This window comes from Oryctolagus cuniculus, chromosome 15 (assembly GCF_051225735.1).
Source record: "Oryctolagus cuniculus isolate XC-2025 breed Fujian yellow rabbit chromosome 15, ASM5122573v1, whole genome shotgun sequence".
Taxonomy (NCBI): Eukaryota; Metazoa; Chordata; class Mammalia; order Lagomorpha; family Leporidae; genus Oryctolagus; species Oryctolagus cuniculus.
Window position 1 is genome coordinate 83892744 of NC_142881.1, and position 22974 is coordinate 83915717.

The following is a 22974-nucleotide window of genomic DNA, read 5'->3' on the forward strand; positions in this document are numbered from 1 at the left end:
TTGCCCCGGAGTCATTTCCTCTGTGTGAACAGACCTTTCCCCAAGCCTCGGCCAGCATCACTCCCATGCTCCCCCAAGCTGCTACTGCAATGCCATCTTCTCAATACATCCTGCCTTGAACGACCTGAACAACCTCTCACCATGCACCTGCTCTCACAGTCCTTGCTTCCTGTCCTCTTTGCTTTTCTCTCTCTCTCTCTTTCTCTCTCTCTCTCTCTCTCGACACTAATCCTGGACTCACTGGAGGCACAGCTCCCCGTTCATTGTCTGCCTTCCCTTGACTACAATATCAGCTCTTTTAGGACAAGAACCTGTCTGTTTTCTTCTGGACTTTATTCCAGAAAGCTCTGGACCCATGGATGAGTCGCGACATATACAGTTACCACAATGTCCCAGGCAGCGATGGACCACACAAAGACAGCAGTCCCACAAGGCTATAATGGAGTACTGCCGGCATCTCACATGGGCACTGGTTCAAGTCCCGGCTGCTCTTCTTCCAATCTGGCTCTCTGCTGTGGCCTGGGAAAGCAGTAGAAGATGGCCCGAGTGTTGGGCCCCTGCACCCACGTGGGAGACCTGGAGGAGGCTCCTGGCTCCTGGCTTTGTATTGGCCCAGCTCCAGCCACTCCAGCCATTTAGAGTGATCCAGCGGATGGAAGAGTCTGTAACTCTGCCTCTCAAGTGAATAAATAAAATCTTTAAAATAAAAAAAAAACTAAACTGCATACAATTATGCACAGTACATAATACTTGATAATAAAATCAACACCTATGTTCCTGGTTTAGTGTTTACCATACTGACACGTCAGCCTTCTTTTACAGTGTACTCCTCCTTATGTAAAAGTTCACCATAAACCAGTGTTTTGTGTGTAACGCTGGCAGCAAACCTCACCCATCCAGTGTCTGCTGCATCTCCTGGGTCCCCTCAAAGGATCACATCAGTGACTGAGCCACACCATCCATGCCGGATCCATGTCACCTAGGTGCAGCAATGGGAAGGGGGACCACGGCAGGCATGGGGTAGCTGAGGAGGGAGGAATCTATTCAGGGTTTCCAGGCAGTGAGACAAAGGCAGGATTTGTACCCAGGCCTGTGCTTCTCTTAGGGCAGATGCTTCCTCCCTCACACACCTGCCCCTGCATCTGAATTCAAGAGAAGGGACCCAAGCACGGAGAACAGCAGCAGGAGGGCAGCCGCCACCCCGGCGGGGCCTTCGGAGCAGGGGACGTGCCTGCCCACCCTCTTCCTAGCCCTCCTTCCTAACCTCGACAACGCACTGGGAACATTCCCTCATGACCACTGTCACGAGGGAGCTCCAGCAGACGGTGGGTCCTTGACCTGCTGGTTAAGATGCCAGTTCAGATGCTGGGTCCCACATCACAGCGCCTGGGTTTGGTACCTGGCTCTGGCTCCTGACTCCAGCTTCCTGCTGATGCATTTTCAGCAGTGACAGCTTGTCACTGGGCTCCTGCCACCCATGTGAGAGGCCTGGTTGTGTTCCCAGCTCTGGACTTCAGCCTGGCCCAGGCCCTTCCCCATACTCCTGGGCATTTGGGGTACCTGCAGATTTCCATGCTGGTTCTCTCTCTCTTTCTCTCTCTCTCTCCTTCTTGTTCTACCTCTTAAATGAATAACATTTTTCAAAGAAAGAAATATGGCCCGAGAGTGGACTGTGTCTGCAGCCTCAGACAGAGGATATGATGGCCATCTCCACCCTAGTCAACAACAGGCCTATGGCGGTGCAGGCTTGGCCTGCGGTCAGTTTACCCTGAGTGCTGGGAGACCCTGGGGGCTGCCACAGCCAATGCGCTTCAGCTCTGGGCTGTGGGGGTTTTCATGCAGTGTTTCCTGGACCACATCTGCAAGGGAGATGCAGAAGATCTGGCCAACTCCCCCAGAGTTCCCTAGGGGAAGCAGATGTCACTCTCAGTCATCCAAGCATCCCACTGATGTAGATGGCGCAGATTACACAAGCCTGGCAATGAAGAGGTGAAGAGTCTGCCTCCTCAGAGCCCCCAGAGAGTCCAGTGTCCCAGGAAGCCAGCAGAGACCAGCCTGGCCCTCGTGCTGAATGTCAAGGTGACCCAGCTCAGCATGGTGCAATTCTCATTTCAGGTCCAAGCAAAAACATGCATTTTATATTCCCTGATAGGCTGGACCACAAACTCACAAGCTGTGCCCCAGCTTGGGGAAATTCAGCCATGAACTTTACAAGTAGACCCTCAGTTAACCCACGGATGACTTGATACAGACCCTGTTGCTGGCAAAGGGGCTCTGGAGAATGTGACCTTGACACACGTTATTCCCAGCCTGTTTTGCTTCATCCTGATTTGGACGGAGATGTATGTCCGAGAACCCTTAGGTAGGTAGTTGGTTGAGTGTGGAGGCAAATGCCTGCTGAATGCTGGGCCCAGCTGGGGAAGACAAGAGGCCCGGTAGGCAGCCCCTCAGCAGCCAATTGTTTCAAGGCCTCTGTCCCTGACAAGCAGGAAATGCAGATGCTTTGGAAGTCTTCCCACTAAAAGATAATAGCTGTTTAAAAAATCTCTTTTGAGATTTTTTTTTTTTTTTGAAAGTCAGAGTTACACAGAGAGAGGAGAGGCAGAGAGAGAGAAAGGTCTTCCGTCCTATGGTTCATTCCCCAATTGGCCGCAACAACCAGAGCTGCGCCAATCTGGAGCCAGGAGCTTCTTCTGGATCTCTCACACGGGTGCAGGGGCCCAAGCACATCTCCTGCTGCCTTCCCAGGTGCATTAGCAGGGAGCTAGATCAGAAGTGGAGCAGCCTGGACTTGAACTGGTGCTCGTATGGAGTGCCAGCATCGCAGGCTGTGGCTTAACCCACTGCACCACAAGGTCAGCCCCATCTCTCTTGAATTAAATCAGATATGTCTGTAGGCTAAATCCTGCTTGGGAGGTGGTGACTTTGTGATCTTGCTCTTAGATAATCTCTAAGGCCCTGTCTGCCTGGTTCTTTAGAAATCAAAGAAAAAAAAGGCTGTCATGTTCACATTTTCTTGGGGGTGCAATCCCAGGGAAATAAAAGAGTAGGGGGTACTGAAAGTGAGGCAGGCTGGGAAGAGGCGTGCAGGGCACAGGAGTGTGTTGTGAGCTGGCTGCTGCCCTGCAGGCAGTGAGGGTGTACTCCCATGGGATGTCTTCATGGAGGGTTTAGGAAACAGTCCTGTGCAGTGTTGAGAAGGAAGGCATGGGGGAAGGGAGAGTAATAGGAATAATGCCAGTTTCTTCCCATCTCTTCTATCCTACTGGTTCTGATCTATCCCATACCACAGTCAACCCCTGGGCTGCATCATTCATCCTGCCTAGGTAGCATCTGAGGAAGCCCAGGTCTCCATGGGGATACTGAGAGGGCCTGGCTCTTTCCTGGTAGAGGGTAACAGGCAACTCCTGGGGGCTGGTGGGAAAGCAGGTCAGGGCCCATGCGAACATGATGTCCACTTCAGCTATCAAACAATTCAGCATGAGACTGATCACTCCTCAGCATCAAAATTACAACTCTGCTCTTAAAAAAAGGCCATTTTCCTCTTCCTCGCCATCTGTTCATTGTGTTACCCCAGGATCCTTCAGATACACCTTTTCCTGTATACAAACAAGACACAAGAGAGCTGTGTGGTATCCAAGGGCTCACATTGGAGCATCAAGAAAGAAGAGGAGGAAGAAAAACTGGCCCTGCAGAGTGCCTGACCGCATGCAGAAAATCACAGGGGATCTGCCAACCATTCTCACTGGTATTAGTAAGAGAGCTGAGCAAGGTTCAGGATACAAAACCAATAAATAAAATCAATGAACAATCTGAAAATATAATCCAGGAAACAATTATATTCATTTAGGGATGACTTTAGCAAAATAAGGGCAGGATTTTACTCTGAAAACTACAAAATTTTGCTGAGGGAGATTAAAGAAGACCTAAATCAGGACAACAAACTACAGACTCTCGGACTAATCTGGCCCCCTGCATGCTTGGTAAATAAAGTTTTTTTGGAACACAGCTATACTCACTTATTGGCATATTACTTACAATGGTAGACATGAATGGTTCAGGAAGCCAAAAATATTTATCCTCTGGCCCTTTATAGAAACTTTGCCAACCCTTAATCTAAATACACCCACGTTCACTTTATAGTGCTAACATGACAGTTCTTCTCAAATTTAGCTACAAATCCAATGCCATTCCTAAAGAAAAGTCATTTGTAAAGAAAGAGTGCATCAGACTTCCTAGAGAAATTGGCAAACTTCGGCTAGCATTTATATAGAAATACAAGTAATTTAGAATAGCCAAAATACTTTCTAAACAGGACAAGATGAAAGAGGTTACACCAGCCAATTTCAAAAGTTAAATTCTGGGGCTGGCACTCTGGCTTAGCCGGTAAAGCTGCCGCCTGCAGTGCTGGCATCCCATATGGGCACCGGTTCAAGTCCCGGCTGCTCCACTTCCAATCCAGCTCTCTGCTATGGCCTGGGAAAACAGTAGAAGATGGCCCAAGTGTTTGGGCCCCTGCACCTGAATGAGAGACCCAGAAAAAGCTCCTGGCTCCTGGCTTTGGACCAGCACAGCACCAGCCATTGCAGCCAATTGAGGAGTGAACCAGCAAATGGAAGATCTCTCTCTCTCTCTCTCTCTGTCTCTGTCTCTCTCTGTCTCTCTGCCTTTCCTTCTCTCTTTGTGCAACTCTTTCAAATAAATAAATTTTGGAAAAAAAAGTTAAATTTTGTCCCAGGCACTTGTTAAAAAATGTCAAAGACAGGGCCCGGCGCTGTGGCTCAGCGGGTTAACGCCGTAGCCTGAAGCGCTGGTATCTGATATGGGTGCCCATTCTAGTCCCAGCTGCTCCTCTTCCAATCCAGCTCTCTGTAATGGCCTGAGAAAGCAGCAAAAGATGGCCCAAGTCCTTGGGCCCCTGCACCCGCATGGGAGACCTGGAAGAAGCTCCTGGATCCTGGCTTTGGATCAATGCAGCTCCGGCCATTGCGGCCAACTGGGGAGTGAACCATCGGACGGAAGACCTCTCTCTCTCTCTCTCTCTGCCTCTCTTCTCTGTGTAACTCTTTCAAAAAAATTCTTTAAAAAAATTTTCAAAGACAGATTGTATTCAGACTACCGGTGGTTGGAGAGGGACCCTGTGGTCTGAACTGGGCTCTACTCCACCCGAAGGCAGGAGACGTTTTAAATGCCGAGCCATGCCAAGGGAAGCGTGTTTGAGGACACTCTCTAGGGGGAGGCTGGGTAAAGGTGATCTTGGTATCCGGGTTTGCTAACCAGGTGGGGGCCTACCCTCCTATCAAGGGCTGGAAGACTGAGGGATGATTGCTTTTCAAAGGGATGTATCCAGCTCTGTACTGGCACGGACACATTTCAGAGAGACAAAGAAAGGAGCCCCAAGGACGAGTTTTCTAAGAACCGAAGGGAGGTTCGGGGCCCATGCTCCATGACATTGAGCTCTCGTGGGCAGGGCCTTTACGGGGCTGAGGTCAGCATACAGCTCATCATCCTGAGTTCACGGCCATGAGCTTTGAGAAGCTAGGCTAGTGTTTGTTGAAGCCTCTTTGTGTTTGTATGTGTGTGTGTGTGTGTGTAGGGGGAACCTGGTGGTGGCCTTTTCATGCCCACTTCAAAACCTCTTGCTGTCAATTGTTTGCAGAACAGCCAGCACAGTCACCGTCACCGTGACCCCCATACACAGAGCAGGTGCACCTTTGCTATCCCCACCCTGCCCCCACCCACAGCTGCATACCACACTTGTAGAACAAAGCCCTCACCAAACTCTCGGGGAGCTGGCCTCCTGCTTACGCCCCATGTCCTGCTATATCTAGGTCCTAACATTGTCCCCTTCATTACTCAGAGAGGGTCACTTTGTCCTTTTTGCTATTCCTCACCACACTGGGAAAATCCTCCCACCCTGGCTGGTGCACCCGCAGCTATCTGAGTGTCTGCAGATTGAGAGATTCATCCCCCACTCCAGGCCATAGCTCAGAGCGGCATCCACGCCCACACTCCCTTCCTTCCTGTTGCTTCTTACTCACAGCATTTGTCATCCCCCAAATTACTGTGCATATAGCAGGTACCCCCGTTTCCACAGGGGATCTGTTCCAAGATCCCTCAGCAGAGCCCTGAAACTGGAGATAATGTCAAACCCTGTGGGCACTTCTTCTTCCTATACGTACCTATGATGAAGTGTATCAGGCACAGTAGATTTACAACAACAACTTCACAACACAATAGAATGATTATGACGATTTAAAGTAATAAAAGTTATGCAAATGTGGCCTCTCCCTCTATTTCCCTCTCTCTAATTGCACCACACTCAGCCTTCTTGGACTGATGTGAGATAATGTCCCATTGTGAGGAGATGAGGGGAGGTTGAATGATGTAACTCCCTCTCTCTCTAACTTGGCCTCTTGAGTAAATAAATAAATCTTAGGAAAAAAAGAAATGCAAAAATAAAGCCCCCACCTCTCTGTGCTCCAGCTCTCCCCTCCCCAATGGCGCTGCTCTTACTGTTCATTCGTTCGTTCACCTACTGTGTGTTGGGCACTGGTTAGGGACTGGTTACGTGCATGCCCCCCCCCGCCCCCAGCACAGACTGCTTGCTCGGCCTTGATTTGCAGCCAGCTGGAAAGGTTGTGGCTTTCTTTCCCCAGAGCCTCTCCATGGCCAGCAGGTTGGAGATGATTATGTGCAGGCCCTGCTGCAGTTGGAGCTCCTGACACACTTTGAATTCCTTTCAGTCACCAGGCCAGTAAGAAGTGGGCCGAGGAAGGGGAGGGGGTGATGCCCTTCTGCCCCTGGCGTTCAGTCTCAGGGTGGTGGCTTCGTAGCCCCCAGTAAATGAGCAGATCCCTAACTGGGGCACTAATCTTCCTGCAGAGCCCTTGACATTTTCCAGAACTTTCTTTTTAAATGTTTATTTATTTATTGTTTGAAAGGCAGATTTACAGAGAAGCAGAGGCAGAGAGAGAGGTCTTCCACCCACTTGTTCACTCCCCAAATGGTTGTGACAGCTAGAGCTGGGCCAATCTGAAGCCAGCAGCCAGGAACTTCTTCCAGGGGTCCAAGGACATGGGCTATCTTCCACTGCTTTCCCAGGCCATAACAGAGAGCTGGATCAGAAATGGAGCAGCCAGGACTTGAACTGGTGTCCATATGGGATGTCAGCACTGCAGGTGGCAGCTTTACCTGCTATGCCACAGCACTGGCCTCCAGAACTTTCTCTTAGCTACCCAGAGCAATCACACCTGCTCCCTCCTCCCAATCCAGTTTCTGACCTCGGAATTAATGTCTTTAAAAGAGGACCCATCAGGGCCCAGTGCTGTGGCACAGTGGATAAAGCTGTCGCCTGTGAAAGGGACATCCCATAGGGCCCTGGTTGGGATCCTGGCTGCTCCACTTCTAATTGTGCTCCCTGCTAATGCACCTGAGAAAGCAGCAGAGGATGGCCCAAATGGGATTAGGCCCCTGCCACCCATGTGGGACACTTGGAAGGAGCTCCTGGCTTTGGCCTGGCCAACCGTAGCCATTGCAGTCACTTGGGGAGTGAACCAGAGGATGGAAGGTATCTGGGTGTGTGTGGGTCCCTCTGTAAACTCTGCCTTTGAAAAAAGTAAACAAAATCTTAAAAAAGAGGCGCCATCACACACCCTGGGAAACAGCAGGTGCTGGCATTAGTGCCTGGATCCCTGCCACCCATGTGGGAAACCCGGATGGAGTTCCTGGCTCCTGCCTTCAGTCTGGCCCAGCCCTACCTGTTGTGGGCATTTGGGGAGTGAACCAGCACATGGGAGGCCTCTGTCTGTTTCTTTCTCGTGTGTCTTTCAAATACTTTTTTTTTAAACAGGAAACAGACACCAGAACTCCTTCTCCTTCTCTATTTCCCATCTACTGCCTTCCCTTTCTTTAAATATTCTATTTATTTATTGAGCAGCAGAGTTACAGATAGAGAGAGGCAGAGAGAGAGAGAAAGGTCTTCCAGCTGCTGGTTTACTCCTCAAATGGCCACTACAGCTAGAGCTGAGCCAGTCCAAAGCCAGGAGCCAAGAGCTTTTTCCTGGTCTCCCATGCAGGTGCAGGGACCCAAGCACTTGGGCCATCTTCTACTGCTTTCCCAGCTCATAAGCAGAGAGCTGGCTGGGAAGAGGAGCAGCCAGGACTTGAATCAGTGCCTATATGGGATGCCGGCACCACAGACAGAGGCTTAGCCTACTATGCCACAGTCACGGCCCCCTGCCTGCTCTTTTCATGAGGAAGCTCTGTGAACACACAGGGAGGTGGCACTCACCACCTACAAACCCAGAGGAGGGATCTCAGGAGGAGCGGCCCCCTCGAGTCCCTTGATCGGAGACTCAGCCTTGGAGGATGCCCATGTGCATTGCACTTGGCCATGGTGACCCCAGCACACACCACCACCACCACCACCAGGGAGAACACCAGTCCCCTAGCGTCCACAGGAAGTGGGCAGGCAAGCTTCCTGGACCGTTACTGCATCTGGCACAGCCAGCTTTTAAGATCCCAAGGCGGGTTTAGTTATGGCTGCTGGCAACCACGCAGCTTTCCTTTGTAGAGCACTTCTGACTTTCCCCCTGGGATGGCACGAAAATGGCACAGAGGGTGAGTGGCCGCTTCTGATGGGCCACTTGGGTGTAGTCTCCCTTGCTCCTGGTCTAGGGCTGCTGAGTTAGTGATGGAAACTTATTCTTAGCTTCCTGGGCTTTCAGTATTCTGAGTCCTCAGCAGGCAGGAGCGAGCCACAGTGTGGAACTTGAGGACAAATGCTTTCTGGTCCAGGAGATTTGCTTTATAGCATATTCTTTTATGGAAACTCTTTTTTCTTACAGAATTTTTTATTTTTAATTTTATGTGAAAGGCAGAGAGCGAGAGCAAGAGAGAGAGAGATTCTCCATCTACTACTGGTTCACTCCCCAAATGGCCTCAACGCCAGGGCTGCACCAGGCTGAAGCCAGGGCCAGGAGCTTCTTCCAGGTCTCCCCCATGGGCTCAAGGGACAAGCACCTGGTCCATCATCCCCTGCTTTCCCAGGAGCCTTAGCGGGGAGCTGAATTGGAAGCAGCGCCTCTTGGTACTTGAACCATTCCCCCACCCCATGGGAGGCTGGCACTGCCAACAACAGCAGCTCACCCTGCTACACCACAGCGCTGGCCCCCAGCAGGGCGATTTCAATGAAAATGTAGACCGATTTCAACAATGGGAGGAAGAGGCACCCCTGTCACCCCTGTAATCCAGTCCTTCAAGCTCCAGGCTGCATAAAGGAGACACCAGACAGATGTTTGCCAAATGAATGAGGCATTCATTTTTTTTTTAAGATTTATTTATTTGAAAGGCAGAGTTATAGAGAGGCAGAGGCAGAGAGAGAGAGAGAGAGAGAGAGAGAGAGGTGTCTTTCATCTGCTGGTTCACTCTGCAGATGGCCACAATGGCCGGGGCTGTGTGAAGAATTCATTTCTGCCACACTGGTTTGTCTGTGCTCCCCAAAGGCTCATGGGTTGAAATTTGATGCCCTTGTCAGGTGTTAGGAGGATGGAAATTCAATTTGACCCTGGTATTTAAAGGTCAGATCTTTGGAAGGTGACTAGGATTAAACAAAATCATAGAGCTACTAGGACTAAAATACTGGTGGATAATTGGTAGCGGGGCAGGAGAAGAAGAGGAGGGAAGAGGGAGAGGGAGAGGGAGAGGGAGAGGGAGAGGGAGAGGGAGAGGGAGAGGGAGAGGGAGATGCACAAGGAGGCAGCAGGTGCAGGTGCAGACATTCAGGTCTCCCTGCCTGGAAGAAATCTGTCACCAGACGCAGGCCCTTGAACTTCTACACCTGTGAGCTAAATAACCCCTTTCCTTTACAAAGTTATCCAGCCTTGGGTATTTTGTGATAGTAAGCAAAATAGACCAATATATGACATAATCCAGTTTTCTCTCTTGTGTCTCTAGAATTTCTTTGGATCCAGTAGATCCTGGGAATCCTCTGGGGGAGCATAATTAGAGACCCTGTGTGTTGCTTTCACATAAACCTGACTCCTTTGAGTCTCATATTGAAATGATTGCATTGGAGGGAAGGTATTACTGGTTTTTTTAAAAAGATTTATTTTTTTATTTATTTTGAAAGAGTTACAGGGAGAGAGGAAGAGAGAGTCTTCCATCTGCTAGTTCACTCCCCAAATGGCAGCAACAGTCAGGGCTGGACCAGGCCAAAGCTAGGAACCAGGAATTTCTTCTGGGTCTCCCATGTGGATACAGGGCCCAAGCACTTGGGCCATCTTCCTCTGCTTCCCCAGGCACATTAGCAGGGAGCTGGATCAGAAGTGGAGTATCCAGGACTTGAACCAGAGCCCATATGGGATGCTGGTGCCACAGGCAGAGGCTAAACCTACTATACCACAGCACCAGCCCTAGGTATTACTATTTTTGTAAGAAAATAGACATAGAGAGAAAATACAGCTTACTCTAAGTTTAGATGTCTAGCTGGTCAGTGTTCAGAAGCTTAAAGAAAATGGCCTAGGTTTACTCTAAGTTTAGATGTCTAGCTGGTCAGTGTTCAGAAGCTTAAAGAAAATGGCCTAGGTTCATCAGACACAACTGGAATCAAAGTTCTTTTGGGGGGATGAACTGTCTCTTTTATTAATTTTTTAATGTTTTATTTTTTTATTTGAAAGAGTGACAGAGAGGGGTGCGTGCGCACACAAGCGCGCGCGCACACACACAAACACACACACACAGATCTTCCATTCACTGGGTTATTCCTCAAATGCTATGCATGGACCAGGCCAAAGCCAGGAGCCAGGAACTCCATCCGGGTTTCCTACATAAGTGGCAGGAACCCAAGTACTTCAGCCATCAACTACTGTCTTCCCAGGCACATGCAGCAGGATTTGGATCAAAAGCAGAGGTGGAGGCCAGTGCTGTGGCACAGAAAGTTAGGCCTCTGCCTGCAGCACCCACATCCCAGGTGGGCGCCAGTTCGAATCCCAGCTGCTCCACATCCGATCCAGCTCCCTGCTATGGCCTGGGAAAGCAGTGGATGATGGCCCAAGTCCTTGGGCCCTGCACCCATGTGGGAGACCTGGAAGAAACTCCCGGCTCCATTCTGCTGATGACCTTGGACTGTCCGAGCCACTGAGGGAATCCTGGGCAGCTGTCCTTTCTCCAGAGTGCCATCCTGCTTCTCATCTGCTACACCCGAGTGCCTGGAGATCACTTTCTGCGGACTGCATGGAGCCATGTCTCCAATCTCACGGTGCAAAAGTGAAGCCACCACAGTGGCTAGGACTCAGCCCGCACACCAGGGGTCTCTGAGACCGACCCACAGCATGCTGGGAGAAGCACAAATGGTGTTGGAAAGGAAACTTTGTCTGCTCAGAGACCAGCTCTCTGTTGCATCTTAAACAACCCTAGGTTGAGGTGAAGGTTAGACATGGCCCCTTCCCATACCCCTACCCCGTTACCTTCACGCGGCCTAGCCAGCACCTGCGCCATCCCCCACGCTGCCCGGAACATACCTTCCCTTCCCTGAAGCCCATGTGCACGCCCCAGGACAGGATCTAAGCTCCTACACCCTCTCCAATCATCTTGACCTTGTCTTTGTCTCCCTTCTCACCTGCTGCACTACCAAAAACAATCAGATTAAAAAAATCGACAAGAACTTGCCCTTATCTTGTTTGTCTTAAATTCAAAAGGATGAAGGATTAAGGTAGACAAATATTTAATTTGCCTCTTGGCCAAAACAGGGGAGACCAATGTAGAGAAATACTTAATAAATATTTAATCTGTCCTGTTTCCAAAGGAAGAATGATTAAGGTAGACAAAGAATGATAACATTTAAGGTAGGTCAACATTAAGTTCTTTTTTTTTTTTAAGATGTATTATTTATTTGAGAGTTAGAATTACAGAGAGATGGAGAAGAAATGTCTTCCATCCGCTGGTTTACTCCCCAGATGGCCACCATGACTGGAGCTGGGCCGATCTGAAGCCAGGAGCCTCCTCTGGGTCTCCCACGTGGTGCAAGGGCCCAAGGACTTGGGCCATCTCCTACTGCTTTCCCAGGCCATCAGCAGAGAGCTGGATTGGAAGAGGAGTAGCCGGGACTCGAACCAGTGCCCATATGGGATGCTGGGCCAATTCTGTGTTTTTTTCTTCCCAAATCACCTGTCCGACCATGGGAAGGCATTGGTAAGTATTAGCTAGGGAGGTGTGTTTCTCCCCCACCTTCCTCTTCTGCCTGGTACCCTGGGCTGAGGGATGGGGCTTTCTACAGCCATTGATTAAGAAAGGACTCAAGGCTCAGCCTTTAACTTCCAAACAGACTTTTCCCAGCTCATGGCAGGGATGGCAGCTTTTGAAGAAGATGGCATGAAAGAACAGCCACCATTCAACCAGACTCAACATCCAGCCCAGGGCCAGGGCAAAGGAGAGGCAGCTGGGGGAGTGGGTCCCAGAGACACAGTGCATGCCCTGCCTGTGACCACACCAGGGTGGTGCCCCAGGAAAGGGGGCAGGCAACAGAACCCCCAGGTAAGTAGGGGGGTCGTCGAGCAAGGAAAAGGACACTGTGCTCCCTTCTTGCGGTACCCAGGAAAGTGACTTCTCTGTGGGTCCCCCTACTGCCCACAGCTCACCGTGACAGCAACAGAGGAGACACCAGCGTTGTCTCCTGGGCTCCTAGGGGTGCATGTGTCCAAGAGGAAGGAGACCAAGTCCCTTAAGATTAGAGTGATGCATGTCTGGTTATGTATGTAGTCCTGAATTATGATTTAAAAGTGTGTTCCCCCTGCGTGGGAGACCCAGAAGAAGCTCCTGGCTCCTGGTTTCCGATCAGCACAGCTCTGGCCATTGTGGCCAATTGGGGAGTGAACCAGCGGATGGAAGACCTCTCTGTCTCTCTCTCTCTGTCTCTCCTCTTCTTCCTATGTAACTCTGACTTTCAAGTAAACAAATAAATATATATTTTTTAAAAAAAGTGTGTGCCCTTTTCAACCCATTCTGAGTTTTTGTCAATGATGTGGACCTGGCTCTACACATTTGGCAAAACTCATCTAAGAGACACTTGGGTGAATTTTCTTCCATGTATCTCGCACCTCAGGTCTGATTTAAACACACACACACACACACACACACACACACTATGCTGAACCTAGTGATAAGAAAAGGAGAGAGAGACACCTTCCATCTCCTCATTCTCTTCCCAAATACCCACATCAGCCAGGGCTGGACCAGGCCGAAGCTAAGAGCCTGCCACTCCATCTGGGTGTCCCCCATGGTGGCAGGGCCTCCAGTATTTCAGCCGTCATCCCCCTCTTCCCAGGAGCATTAGCAGAGAGCTGGATCAAAGCCGAGCAGCCGGAGGGGCACTCTGGTGTTGGATGCGGGGATCCCAAGCAGCAGCTGAACTCACTGCACCGCAACACCCACCCCCCAAACTTCTTATTAACTACAATAATTTTTTGTACTGCCTTTTGTCCTGGCTGCTTAACCCCTCAACCCATAGGCCGCACCTTAGCCAAGTGACAGAGCTGATCGTCAACGATGGGGCAGGAATGAGTCCCTGCCCACCATGCCTGGGAAGCACGTTTTGCCTGTTGTTCCTGAGTGTTAAACACGTGTGCTTTAATAGAGCCCCAGGGAAAAGCAGGCAAACTCTCCCAAACTGTCACGAAACAGCGGGCAATTCTTCTACCAAATCACGGTGCAAACTCTCCAGGACAGGCAAGGTCGTGCACCTGCCAAGGATGGGGTGAATGCTGTGGCGCTGCAGGTTACACCGCCACCCAGCACTCCCGCCTCCCATATCAGAGTGCCGACTTGAGTCCCATCTCCTGGGCTTCCAATCCAGGCCCCTGCCAGTGCACCTGGGAGACAGCAGACAATGGTCCATGGGGGAGGTCCAGATGGAGTTCTGGGGTCCCGGCTTTGCCCTGGTCCAGCCTGGCAGTTGCAGGCATTTGGGGAGTGAACCCATGGATAGTAGCTCTGTCTTTCTGTCTTCTTCTCTTTCTCTGTCCATTGATCTCTCAAATAAATAATATTTCAAAAAATAATAAATATGATTAAGGAAATCTGATGAGCAAGCTGTGGGTCTAGCATATGGGGACGATTGATAAAGTCTAAACACAGATTGGATATTACTGGTTATCAATGCCGTGTGTTCTGATTTTGAGAAGTGTACTGAAATTACATGAAAAGAATCCGTGTTCTCAGAAAATCTATGCCAAAGTATTCATGGATAAAGGGACATGATGAGTCCAGCTACTTTCAGATTATTAAATAAAAATGTGTGTGTGTGTGTTTGTATGGATGTGTGTAGAGAAAGACGAAGACCAGAGAGAGGGAAAAGGGAGAGAATACGAATGGGAATGCAACTCCAATAGGGCAAATGTTAATGTCTGGTGAGTCTGAGTGAAGGAACTACAGGACTTTTTCAAACTATTCTGTAACTCCTCTGTAAGTGCAAAAACTATATCATAATCAAAAGGTTTTAAAGAGCCTTATTACTGGTCTGCAAGCACATGAAGAACTGTCCAGCACCATCAGACATTAGGGAAATGCAAAGCACAAGGGATGGCCGGCGCCGCGGCTCACTAGGCTAATCCTCCGCCTAGCGGCGCCGGCACACCGGGTTCTAGTCCCGGTCGGGGCGCCGGATTCTGTCCCGGTTGCCCCTCTTCCAGGCCAGCCCTCTGCTGTGGCCAGGGAGTGCAGTGGAGGATGGCCCAGGTGCTTGGGCCCTGCACCCCATGGGAGACCAGGAAAAGCACCTGGTTCCTGGCTCCTGCCAACGGATCAGCGCGGTGCGCCGGCCGCAGCGCGCCGGCCGCGGCGGCCATTGGAGGGTGAACCAACGGCAAAGGAAGACCTTTCTCTCTGTCTCTCTCTCTCACTGTCCACTCTGCCTGTAAAAAAAAAAGCACAAGGGGACACCCTGTAAGAAGTCCATTGTCAAAAATATAGACAACCCTTGTCAATACAGTCTTGGAGAAACTGGACCTGCATGGCAGTTTCTTAAAAAGGTAGGCACCAAGTTATCATTTACCCCAGCAATTCCACTCCTAAATATACACCTACGAGAACTGAAAACAGATACCAAACATACCCTTCTGAAACACAAATGTTTATACTAGCGTTATGCATATTAAGTAAAAGGTAGAAGCTAACCAGATGTCCATGGATGGCTAGGCAAAGTGCAACATATTCATACACTGTGGTATTCAGCAATAAAGAGAAGCACTGACACATTGCACAACACAGGCACACTTTGGAAACACCTCTGTAAGAAAGAAGCCAGGGGCCAGCATTGTGGAGTAGCAGGTAAAGCCACTGCCTGCAGTGCACACATCCCATGTGCACACTGGTTGGAGTCATGACTGCTCCACTTCCTATCCATCTTTCTGCTATGGCTCGGGAAAGCAGTGAAGGATGGCCTAAGTCCTTGGGCCTCTGCACCCGCATGGGAGACCCAGAAGAAGCTCCAGGCTCCTGCTTCGGATCACAGCAGCTCTGGCTATTGTGGCCAACTGGGGAGTGAACCAGTGGATGGAAGACCTTTCTCTCTCTCTCTCTCTCTCTCTCTCTGCCTCTACCTCTCTCTGTGTAACTCTGATTTTTAAATAAATAAATAAATCCTCCAAAAAATATTGGATGAGACCAGGCTGTGGTCCCTGGTGGCAGCACCTATGTATTCACCTACATCATCCAGAAATCCCCCCCACCATCAACACACGCTCTGAAATAATGTTCAGTAAGCTATCTAGTCACCCTTATCCAGCCTGAATGTCCACCAGAATTACACATCACAATCACATGTATATTGTCATATCTTTCATATTTTTATATTGACTTCTTCTTTTTTTGGACAGGCAGAGTGGACAGTGAGAGAGAGAGACAGAGAGAAAGGTCTTCCTTTACCATTGGTTCACCCTCCAATGGTCACCATGGCCAGGGCGCTGCGGCCAGTGCACCATGCTGATCTGACGGCAGGAGCCAGGTACTTATCCTGGTCTCCCATGGGGTGCAGGGCCCAAGTACTTGGGCCATCCTCCACTGCACTCCCTGGCCACAGCATAGAGCTGGCCTGGAAGAGGGGCAACCGGGACAAAATCCGGTGCCCCGACCGGGACTAGAACCCGGTGTGCCGGCGCCGCAAGGCGGAGGATTAGCCTAGTGAGCCACGGCACCGGCCTTGACATCTTTTTCATACTCTGAAATTACAGATGATCTCCAAGGAATGGTAGGGACAAGTCCTGATCACTTCATGGGGGGAAACCTTCCTGTGTATGACACAATCGCACTGACACTGCTCGCCTCAAACTTGGTAGTGTTTGTACAGCAAATAATATCTAGAAGGTGCAGCAGGAGGGAGCTAAGATGTTCTGGCTGTCAGCACTGCACTCAGACACTGATGAGAACAGCTATTCCTACACCACACCACAGGATCTAAGGAAGCAGGTGAGTGACCACAGTGCCTGGCATGAGAACAAGAAGAAAAGACACTCTGAGGAATGCAGGAAGAAAAGAGGACAGCCATACCCACCTCTCAGATCCAAGTAGCAGGGAAAGGGGTGTCTGGTTTTCTGCTTGGAGGAGAGAGGAGGAATTGCACCCAGACCTTTGATGTTAAACCCAGTACCAGGCTCACTACTATGAAACATGGTGCCAGACAGGGCCCCAGGGCCATTGCTCCCAAGCCAGTGGCTACAGACTGAGCCCAAGTGTCCTCTTTAGCGAGGTGTCAAGGGGACTGCCTCAACCATCCCTTTCTCAATCTTGGAAAGAGTACAGAACAAGACCCCAGCCACTGAGAAACAAAGTGATTTCAGGATTGTGCCCTGTGACTCAGTGCCCGTCTGATAAATACCTGACACTGTTCCTATCCCAACATTTCCCTTCCCCAAGCCCCTGCTTCTTGATTGACCCCAGTGCCAGGAGTGCCAGGTGGAGACCTGTGACCCACGTTAATCAGACTTACATTCCAAACAGCATCACTGATGGATGATGGAAGTGAGTCCACTTCAGGACCGGAAGCATGGGTCTTGGGCTCCAGAAGTGATTGCCATTTTGGCACTGGTGGCGTGGTACTTGGCATCTGGCTCAGCACCAGGAACAGGACTGCAATGATAGACTATCCCTACTTAGGCACTTCCTCAGTTAACTTTGAACAAAACACCAACCGCAGCATTAGGACAAACCTGGGCTTGGAGCACTCTCTAGTGCTAAAACAGTGACAACACATCAACAGCAGACTTATGTTGCAATCTAGAGCTGAAACAGCCCAAGTGTCCATATGCTCTGAAAATAGACTGCTTGGAATTTCTGGAAGGAAAGTTAAAAACAAAGCCACAATTTGAAGGCTCAAGGAAACAATCCCTAAAGTTGAAGATGATGTAGTGCACTTACAAGCATCAAGAACTTTCAAGTAACCACAACCTCACTTAAGGAACAAAGTAAGTTTTCAGAGGTCAGACAGACGGCAACTGACATGTACAGATTCTCAGATGTAGAATTAAAAAGAGCTGCTGTATTGCAACTCACTAAGCTTCAAGAGAAGATGGCACAACTATTCAATACTCAGAGGAGGAGGCTTACTAGAGATGAAGGTAGTTTTCTTTTTTTAAAAAGTATTTATTTATTTGAGAGGTAGAGTTACTGATAGTGAGAGGGAGAGACAGAGAGAAAGGTCTTCTTTCATTGGTCACTCACCAAATGGTTGCAATGGTGGGGCTGTGCCGATCCGAAGCCACGAATCAGGAACTTCTTCCAGGTCTCCCATGCAGGTGCTGGGGCTCAAGGATTTGCCCCATCTTCTACTGCTTTCCCAGGCCATAGCAGAGAGCTGGATGGGAAGAGGAGAAGCCAGAACTAGAACTGGCGCCCATATGGGATGCCAGCACCTCAGGCAGAGAATTAAACTACTGCACCACGGTGCCGGCCCTCAAGAAATGAAGGTAATTTTCAAAAACCAAACAAATCTTTAAGCTAAAATTATACTAACCAAAACTTAGAATATGATAGAATGTATCAATGGGAAACTATATCAAACAGAAGAAGCAGTAAACTCAAATATAGGCTATTTGAAAATGAACATATGGAGGAGCAAAAAATAAAAAAAATTCCAACAAGTATGAAAAGGCTTACGTGTATTTTAGGATTCTTTGAAAGGTACACACATCTGGTGTATCTCTTCAGTGCAGTGGTTAAGACACTGGTGAGGATACTCACATTTCATATTGCAGTGCCTGGGTTTGAGCACTAGCTCTGCTTCTGAATCCAATTTCCTGATAATGTACACCCTGGGAGGTGTCAGATGATAGCTGAAGCATTTGGGCCCTTGTCACCTATGTGAGGTACCTGGATTGAGCTCTGGGCTCCTGGCTTTCACTTGTCTCAGCTCCAGCTGTGTGGGCATCTGCAGAGTGGACCAGTTGATAAAAGATCTCTCTACCTTCAAACAATAAAAACAAACAAACATATCTACATTATTGTGGGTCAAGAGGAACTGAGAATATTAAATTGGTAGTCAGTACACACAACTAGATAATACAGAACCATCCTGAAGTCTGCAGAAAGGTACAGTGATCCAAGTGACAGGAAGGCATGGGGTCACCAATTAGATTTGATTCAACCAAGTCCATCCCGGGATGTATTAAAATCAAATTTGTCTCCAGGGAAAAGATGAGGCTCAACATTGCAAGAGAAAGGAAGTGAATGACACACCAGACTGTCCCAGTTCACTTCTAGAGTGATAGGGCAGGATTTACAGATGGCACGAAAAGAGATGTGATTCTCACAATGTTCTTGGAGAACCTGCTGACCAGGGATATTGGATCTAGCAAAGTTATCATTCTGTTATGGAGGACAGATAATGTTATTCTCTGAAAAACAAGAGGTGAGAGAGGTTATTGTCTTATAGATCTGTCCTACAAGAAAGGAAGTTTTTTAAACTGGAAGAAAGAGATGCTAATGAGTAAGAAAAAATATTAGAATGTGGAAAACTCACTGGTACAAGTCACTAAATACACAAATTCAGAATGCTCCCATATTGTAAACAAGGACATCCACAATCCATATGTTTAGTATGAAGAATAACAAGCAAAAGAATTAAGAATAATAATTCCACTAAAAATAATAGATAATATAGATTTAAAAGTAGACTTCAAAAATTCAAAATGTAGGAAGGAAAGGAGTATAATTTTAGTGTTCTTTATTAGTATGTATCTCTTGTTTTTTTTGTTTGTTTGTTTTTGAAGAATTTATTTGAGAGGTAGAGTAAAAGACAGTGAGAGGAAGAGACAGAGGGAAAGGTCTTCTGTCCGTTGGTTCACTCCCCAGTGGCTGCACTGCAGAGCTGCGCGGATCTGAAGGCAGGAACCAGGTGCTTCCTGCCGGTCTCCCAAGTGGGTACAGAGGCCCAAGGACTTGGGCCATCTTCTACTGCTTTCCCAGACCATAGCAGAGAGCTGGATTGGAAGAGGAGCAACCGGGACCAGAACTGGCACCAATATGGGATGCTGGCACCGCAAGCAGAGGATTAACCTAACATGCCATGGACCAAGCCCCTTGTTTTTTCCTTATGCCAAGATGTCTACATGTCAAACAAGCTTTTGATAAGCCAAAAATGTTTTAGTAAGACTCATGGTAAACACAAAGCAAAACTCTATAATATAATAACCAAAGCCAATAAGTGGAAAATTAAAATACACAACTAGGTAAGATCATTTAGCCACAAAAAAGATTATAGAGAAGAAAAATGGTTCAAGTCCTTGGGCCCCTGCACCCACATGGGAGACCTGGAAGAAACTCCTGGTTCCTGGCTTCAGATAGGTGCAGCTGAGCCAATTGGGGAGTGAACCAGCAGATGGAAGACCTCTCTCTCTCTGCCTCTCCTCTCTCTGTGTAACTCTGAATTTCAAATAAATAAATATTTTTTTAAAAAAACCTTTCAAATTTGAACAAGTGGTATTAAGGCCCATGAGCAGTTTGTTTTGGTGAAGACTACAAGTGCTCACTAGAAAAAAAAAATGTGTACACAGTGTAACAGTGTAGTGATATATATATATATATATATATATATATAGTAATAGAAAGGCTCTACAGCTCCACTAATTAATGTTTTTATATATGTACATATATATGATTTGTTTATTTGAGAGTAAGAGTTACATAAAGAGAGCAGTAGAGAGAGAGAAAGAGAGAGAGAGAGAGAATCGTCCATCTGGTTCATTCTCCAACTCTCCCGGATGCACAGCGTTGTGGGCCAGACAGCATCCACTCCCGAGTCTTGGCTCCTGCCCCTGAGCAGGGCCCCCAGGTGTGAGAGGTGTTTCCTGCTGGCTCAGTAACTCTTCTGTCCCCTGATAGCTGTGGAAGAGGAGGTCTGGGGATGAGCATTTATCACCCTCGGTCTCTTTCTGGACTAAACAGGCCATCAACTCCACACCGAATGTGTGAGAATCCCATGGTTTTCAACTTATTGGTATTTATTTGCATTCTATTGTTTGCTAGCAAGTCTGCAGGGCAGGGAGACTAAAGAGAAACTGCCCACGCCCGTGACCTTCAGGTGATGAGGCGAACAAGGCTGCCATGAGGACTGGGAAGAAACTGACAGGCAGGACAACGCCATGGCCGCATGGCTTTAAGGGGTGCAGGGAGGCCTCCTGCCCCCGTGTCTGGGGAGAAGTTTCTCCAGGGGTTGGTGAGTGCTGTGTCAAGGTAGGGCAGGACAGCAGAGGGGGACACCTGCATGGGTTCCTGGGCACAGGAGGGGCTCCTTACAACGAGGAAGTGGAACAGAGAGTGCTGTGGTGCATGTGCAGGGGATGGGGACGCTGGACTCTGTGGTACCAGGCAGGCTGCAGATGAGACTTGGGTTGTCACTGCCCTGACCATGATGGGGTGAGCAGGAGAGGCTGTCCTGGGGCCTGAGGCAGGGCAGGGAGGGGCTGGAGACAGGTGCATCTTTTGTTCCTCATCCACCTCCAGGGTCCTGACAGAGGAGGAGATGGCCAACAGGTGGGATCGTCACCTGACAGTAGGGGACAGAAGCCACGTTGCAGAGGTGAGTTCATCCCTCCCCCCGGGCGTCCTCCATGCTGGGCCAGGTTGGCAGGGGCTGTGCAGCCAGCTGCCTTGTCACCCAGAGCAGATTCATCCCGGGTGCCTCCTGAACCCATCAGCCTGGGGCCATCGTGTCAGCCTCACCAATGAGCACTGCTCTGAAGGCAACAAGAGTTCTTGAAGGAGTGCAGATTTCCGCCTTGCCATGGGGCTGTGCCCGCTGCAAGCCCACCTGACTGCACCAAAGCAGCCCAGCAAGGCGGGGTGGGAAAATGGGGGGACACTTGGTGCCATCTCAGTGTAGCCTGCATGCCATGAGGTGACAGTGACAAGGACCGGGTGCTTCAGGCGTGGAGCTTCTAGTCCTGGGGGAGGCCTGGAGCACACCCACCTTGGGCACACACGTATGATGCACATAGAGAAATACATGTGCACCCCACAGTAGAAGACAGCTCCCCCTCCCCGGAGTAAGCAGCGAGGAAGTAGCAGGAAGGCAGCCAAAGCTGGAAGCCTTGAGGCTGGGCCAACCCTGCTGGGGTCCCTGGGCTCTGCAGAGCCCGTGCTGACCACGAGCAGCCCAGGGGCTGGAAGGGCTGAGCTGCTGCTGGCAGTGACCCCTGCATCCCTCAGGGGTGGGTGTCCCGGTGATCAGCACCCCGGGAAACTGTGGGCCTGTGGCTGCTCCTGCCCGATGCATGCTGTCCCTGTCCTTATGGTCAGCAGCAGCCCGGTGTTACCAGCGTGCGGCTCAGGAGCTGGTGCCCAGGAGTTCTCAGTGCTCTGTGCCTGAAGCCATGGTCAGTGTCAGGACAGGGCCCTGGCTCCCGCTCTGGACAGTCTGGACCATGCTGGCTTGAGGTCCTATGCAGGTGGTGCTCAGCGGGCTGCTCCCCTCCCCCCATCCCAGGAGGATGCCGGTGTCCACCTCCTAAAACTCCTGGGAAGAAGGGCTGGAACAGAGCAGGAGGGGTCGGCAGGGGTTGGGAGTGCTAGGGTGGGGCCTGTGGTAGGACAGGAGGCTGCAGCCTTGGGAGTCTCCATTCAGGTCATTGCAAGGGCAGTCCCGAGTGTGGGGACCTCAGGGAGATGGACAGGCCATGATGGGGCTCCCTGTGCCACCTTGTATTCATAGAGAAAGGCTTTCACAGTTGTGCTGTAATAAAATTGCAGAGGAAGAAAGGAGGGGCAGGAGGTGCAGGTTGCCTGAGACTTGGGACCGTTACGGCAGGTGGCAGAGGGCCCTGGCACCCCTGGTTCTGGGGCAGTTCTGCCAGAGCCCTGCCCTCTTCACCTGGGCCCTGGGGAGAACACAGGCCCCACTTCTGGTGACTTTTTATGAAGCCGGGATGAGAACCCTGACCCCTTGCCAGAGCTGTGTGTCACTTGGGATTGGCTGGCAGGATTCTGTGACATCACAGTCACTGAGAACTGTGCACTCTGGGTTGTCGGCAACCAGCGGTCAGTAGTGCATCTACTGCCCAACTGACCAGATGTTGGTAGCGTAGGCAGGAGGCACTTTTGCTAGAATCCAATGGATTCGCGATGGAGGTGAGTGGGACTTGCTCTGTGCATGAGCTGTGACATGGGGAAGGTCACGCCAGGTGGGTGGCACTGGTCTCCCACGCCAGGTTCCATGAGTGATGTGGCTGAGCTCTCAGTGGGCCCCTGTGTGCAGAGCGTGTATACAGTCGTCTCATTCCTCCCACTCTGCTGGTCATCAGTGTCGAATGGGCCTTGGTGTGAGTCTGTGTCAGACACGGGTTCAAGACTAGGTGTTGGATCAGCTGGTATCAGGTGGGGCAGCGAGGCTGGCTCTGAGAGCCCTAGAAACGCGGGGGCTGGGAGAGGGCCAGGGAGACCCTTGGACTTGGGCTCCCTGGAGGACACGTGGATGCCAGGCTGGGAGAG

The 22974-nt window shown here is 49.9% G+C and overlaps 1 protein-coding gene and 1 long non-coding RNA gene across 3 annotated transcripts in view; one reads left to right on the forward strand and one right to left on the reverse strand.

The window, feature by feature from the left end:
* LOC149122137 (uncharacterized) overlaps window positions 1-22974 on the forward strand; it is a 320316-nt gene that overhangs the window by 68463 nt on the left and 228879 nt on the right. The gene's annotated exons all lie outside the window — the stretch shown is intronic.
* Window positions 1-22974, reverse strand: part of LOC149122138 (beta-microseminoprotein-like) — a 449968-nt gene that overhangs the window by 18074 nt on the left and 408920 nt on the right. For both annotated transcript variants that reach the window (XM_089313687.1, XM_089313686.1), the window contains exons 2-4: window positions 18361-18454; window positions 17713-17845; window positions 16982-17121 (exon numbers count right to left, since the gene is read on the reverse strand). In XM_089313687.1, coding sequence (XP_089169813.1) covers window positions 16982-17121; window positions 17713-17836 — 264 coding nt within the window. In that variant the 5' untranslated portion in view covers window positions 17837-17845; window positions 18361-18454. The remainder of the gene's footprint in view (window positions 1-16981; window positions 17122-17712; window positions 17846-18360; window positions 18455-22974) is intronic.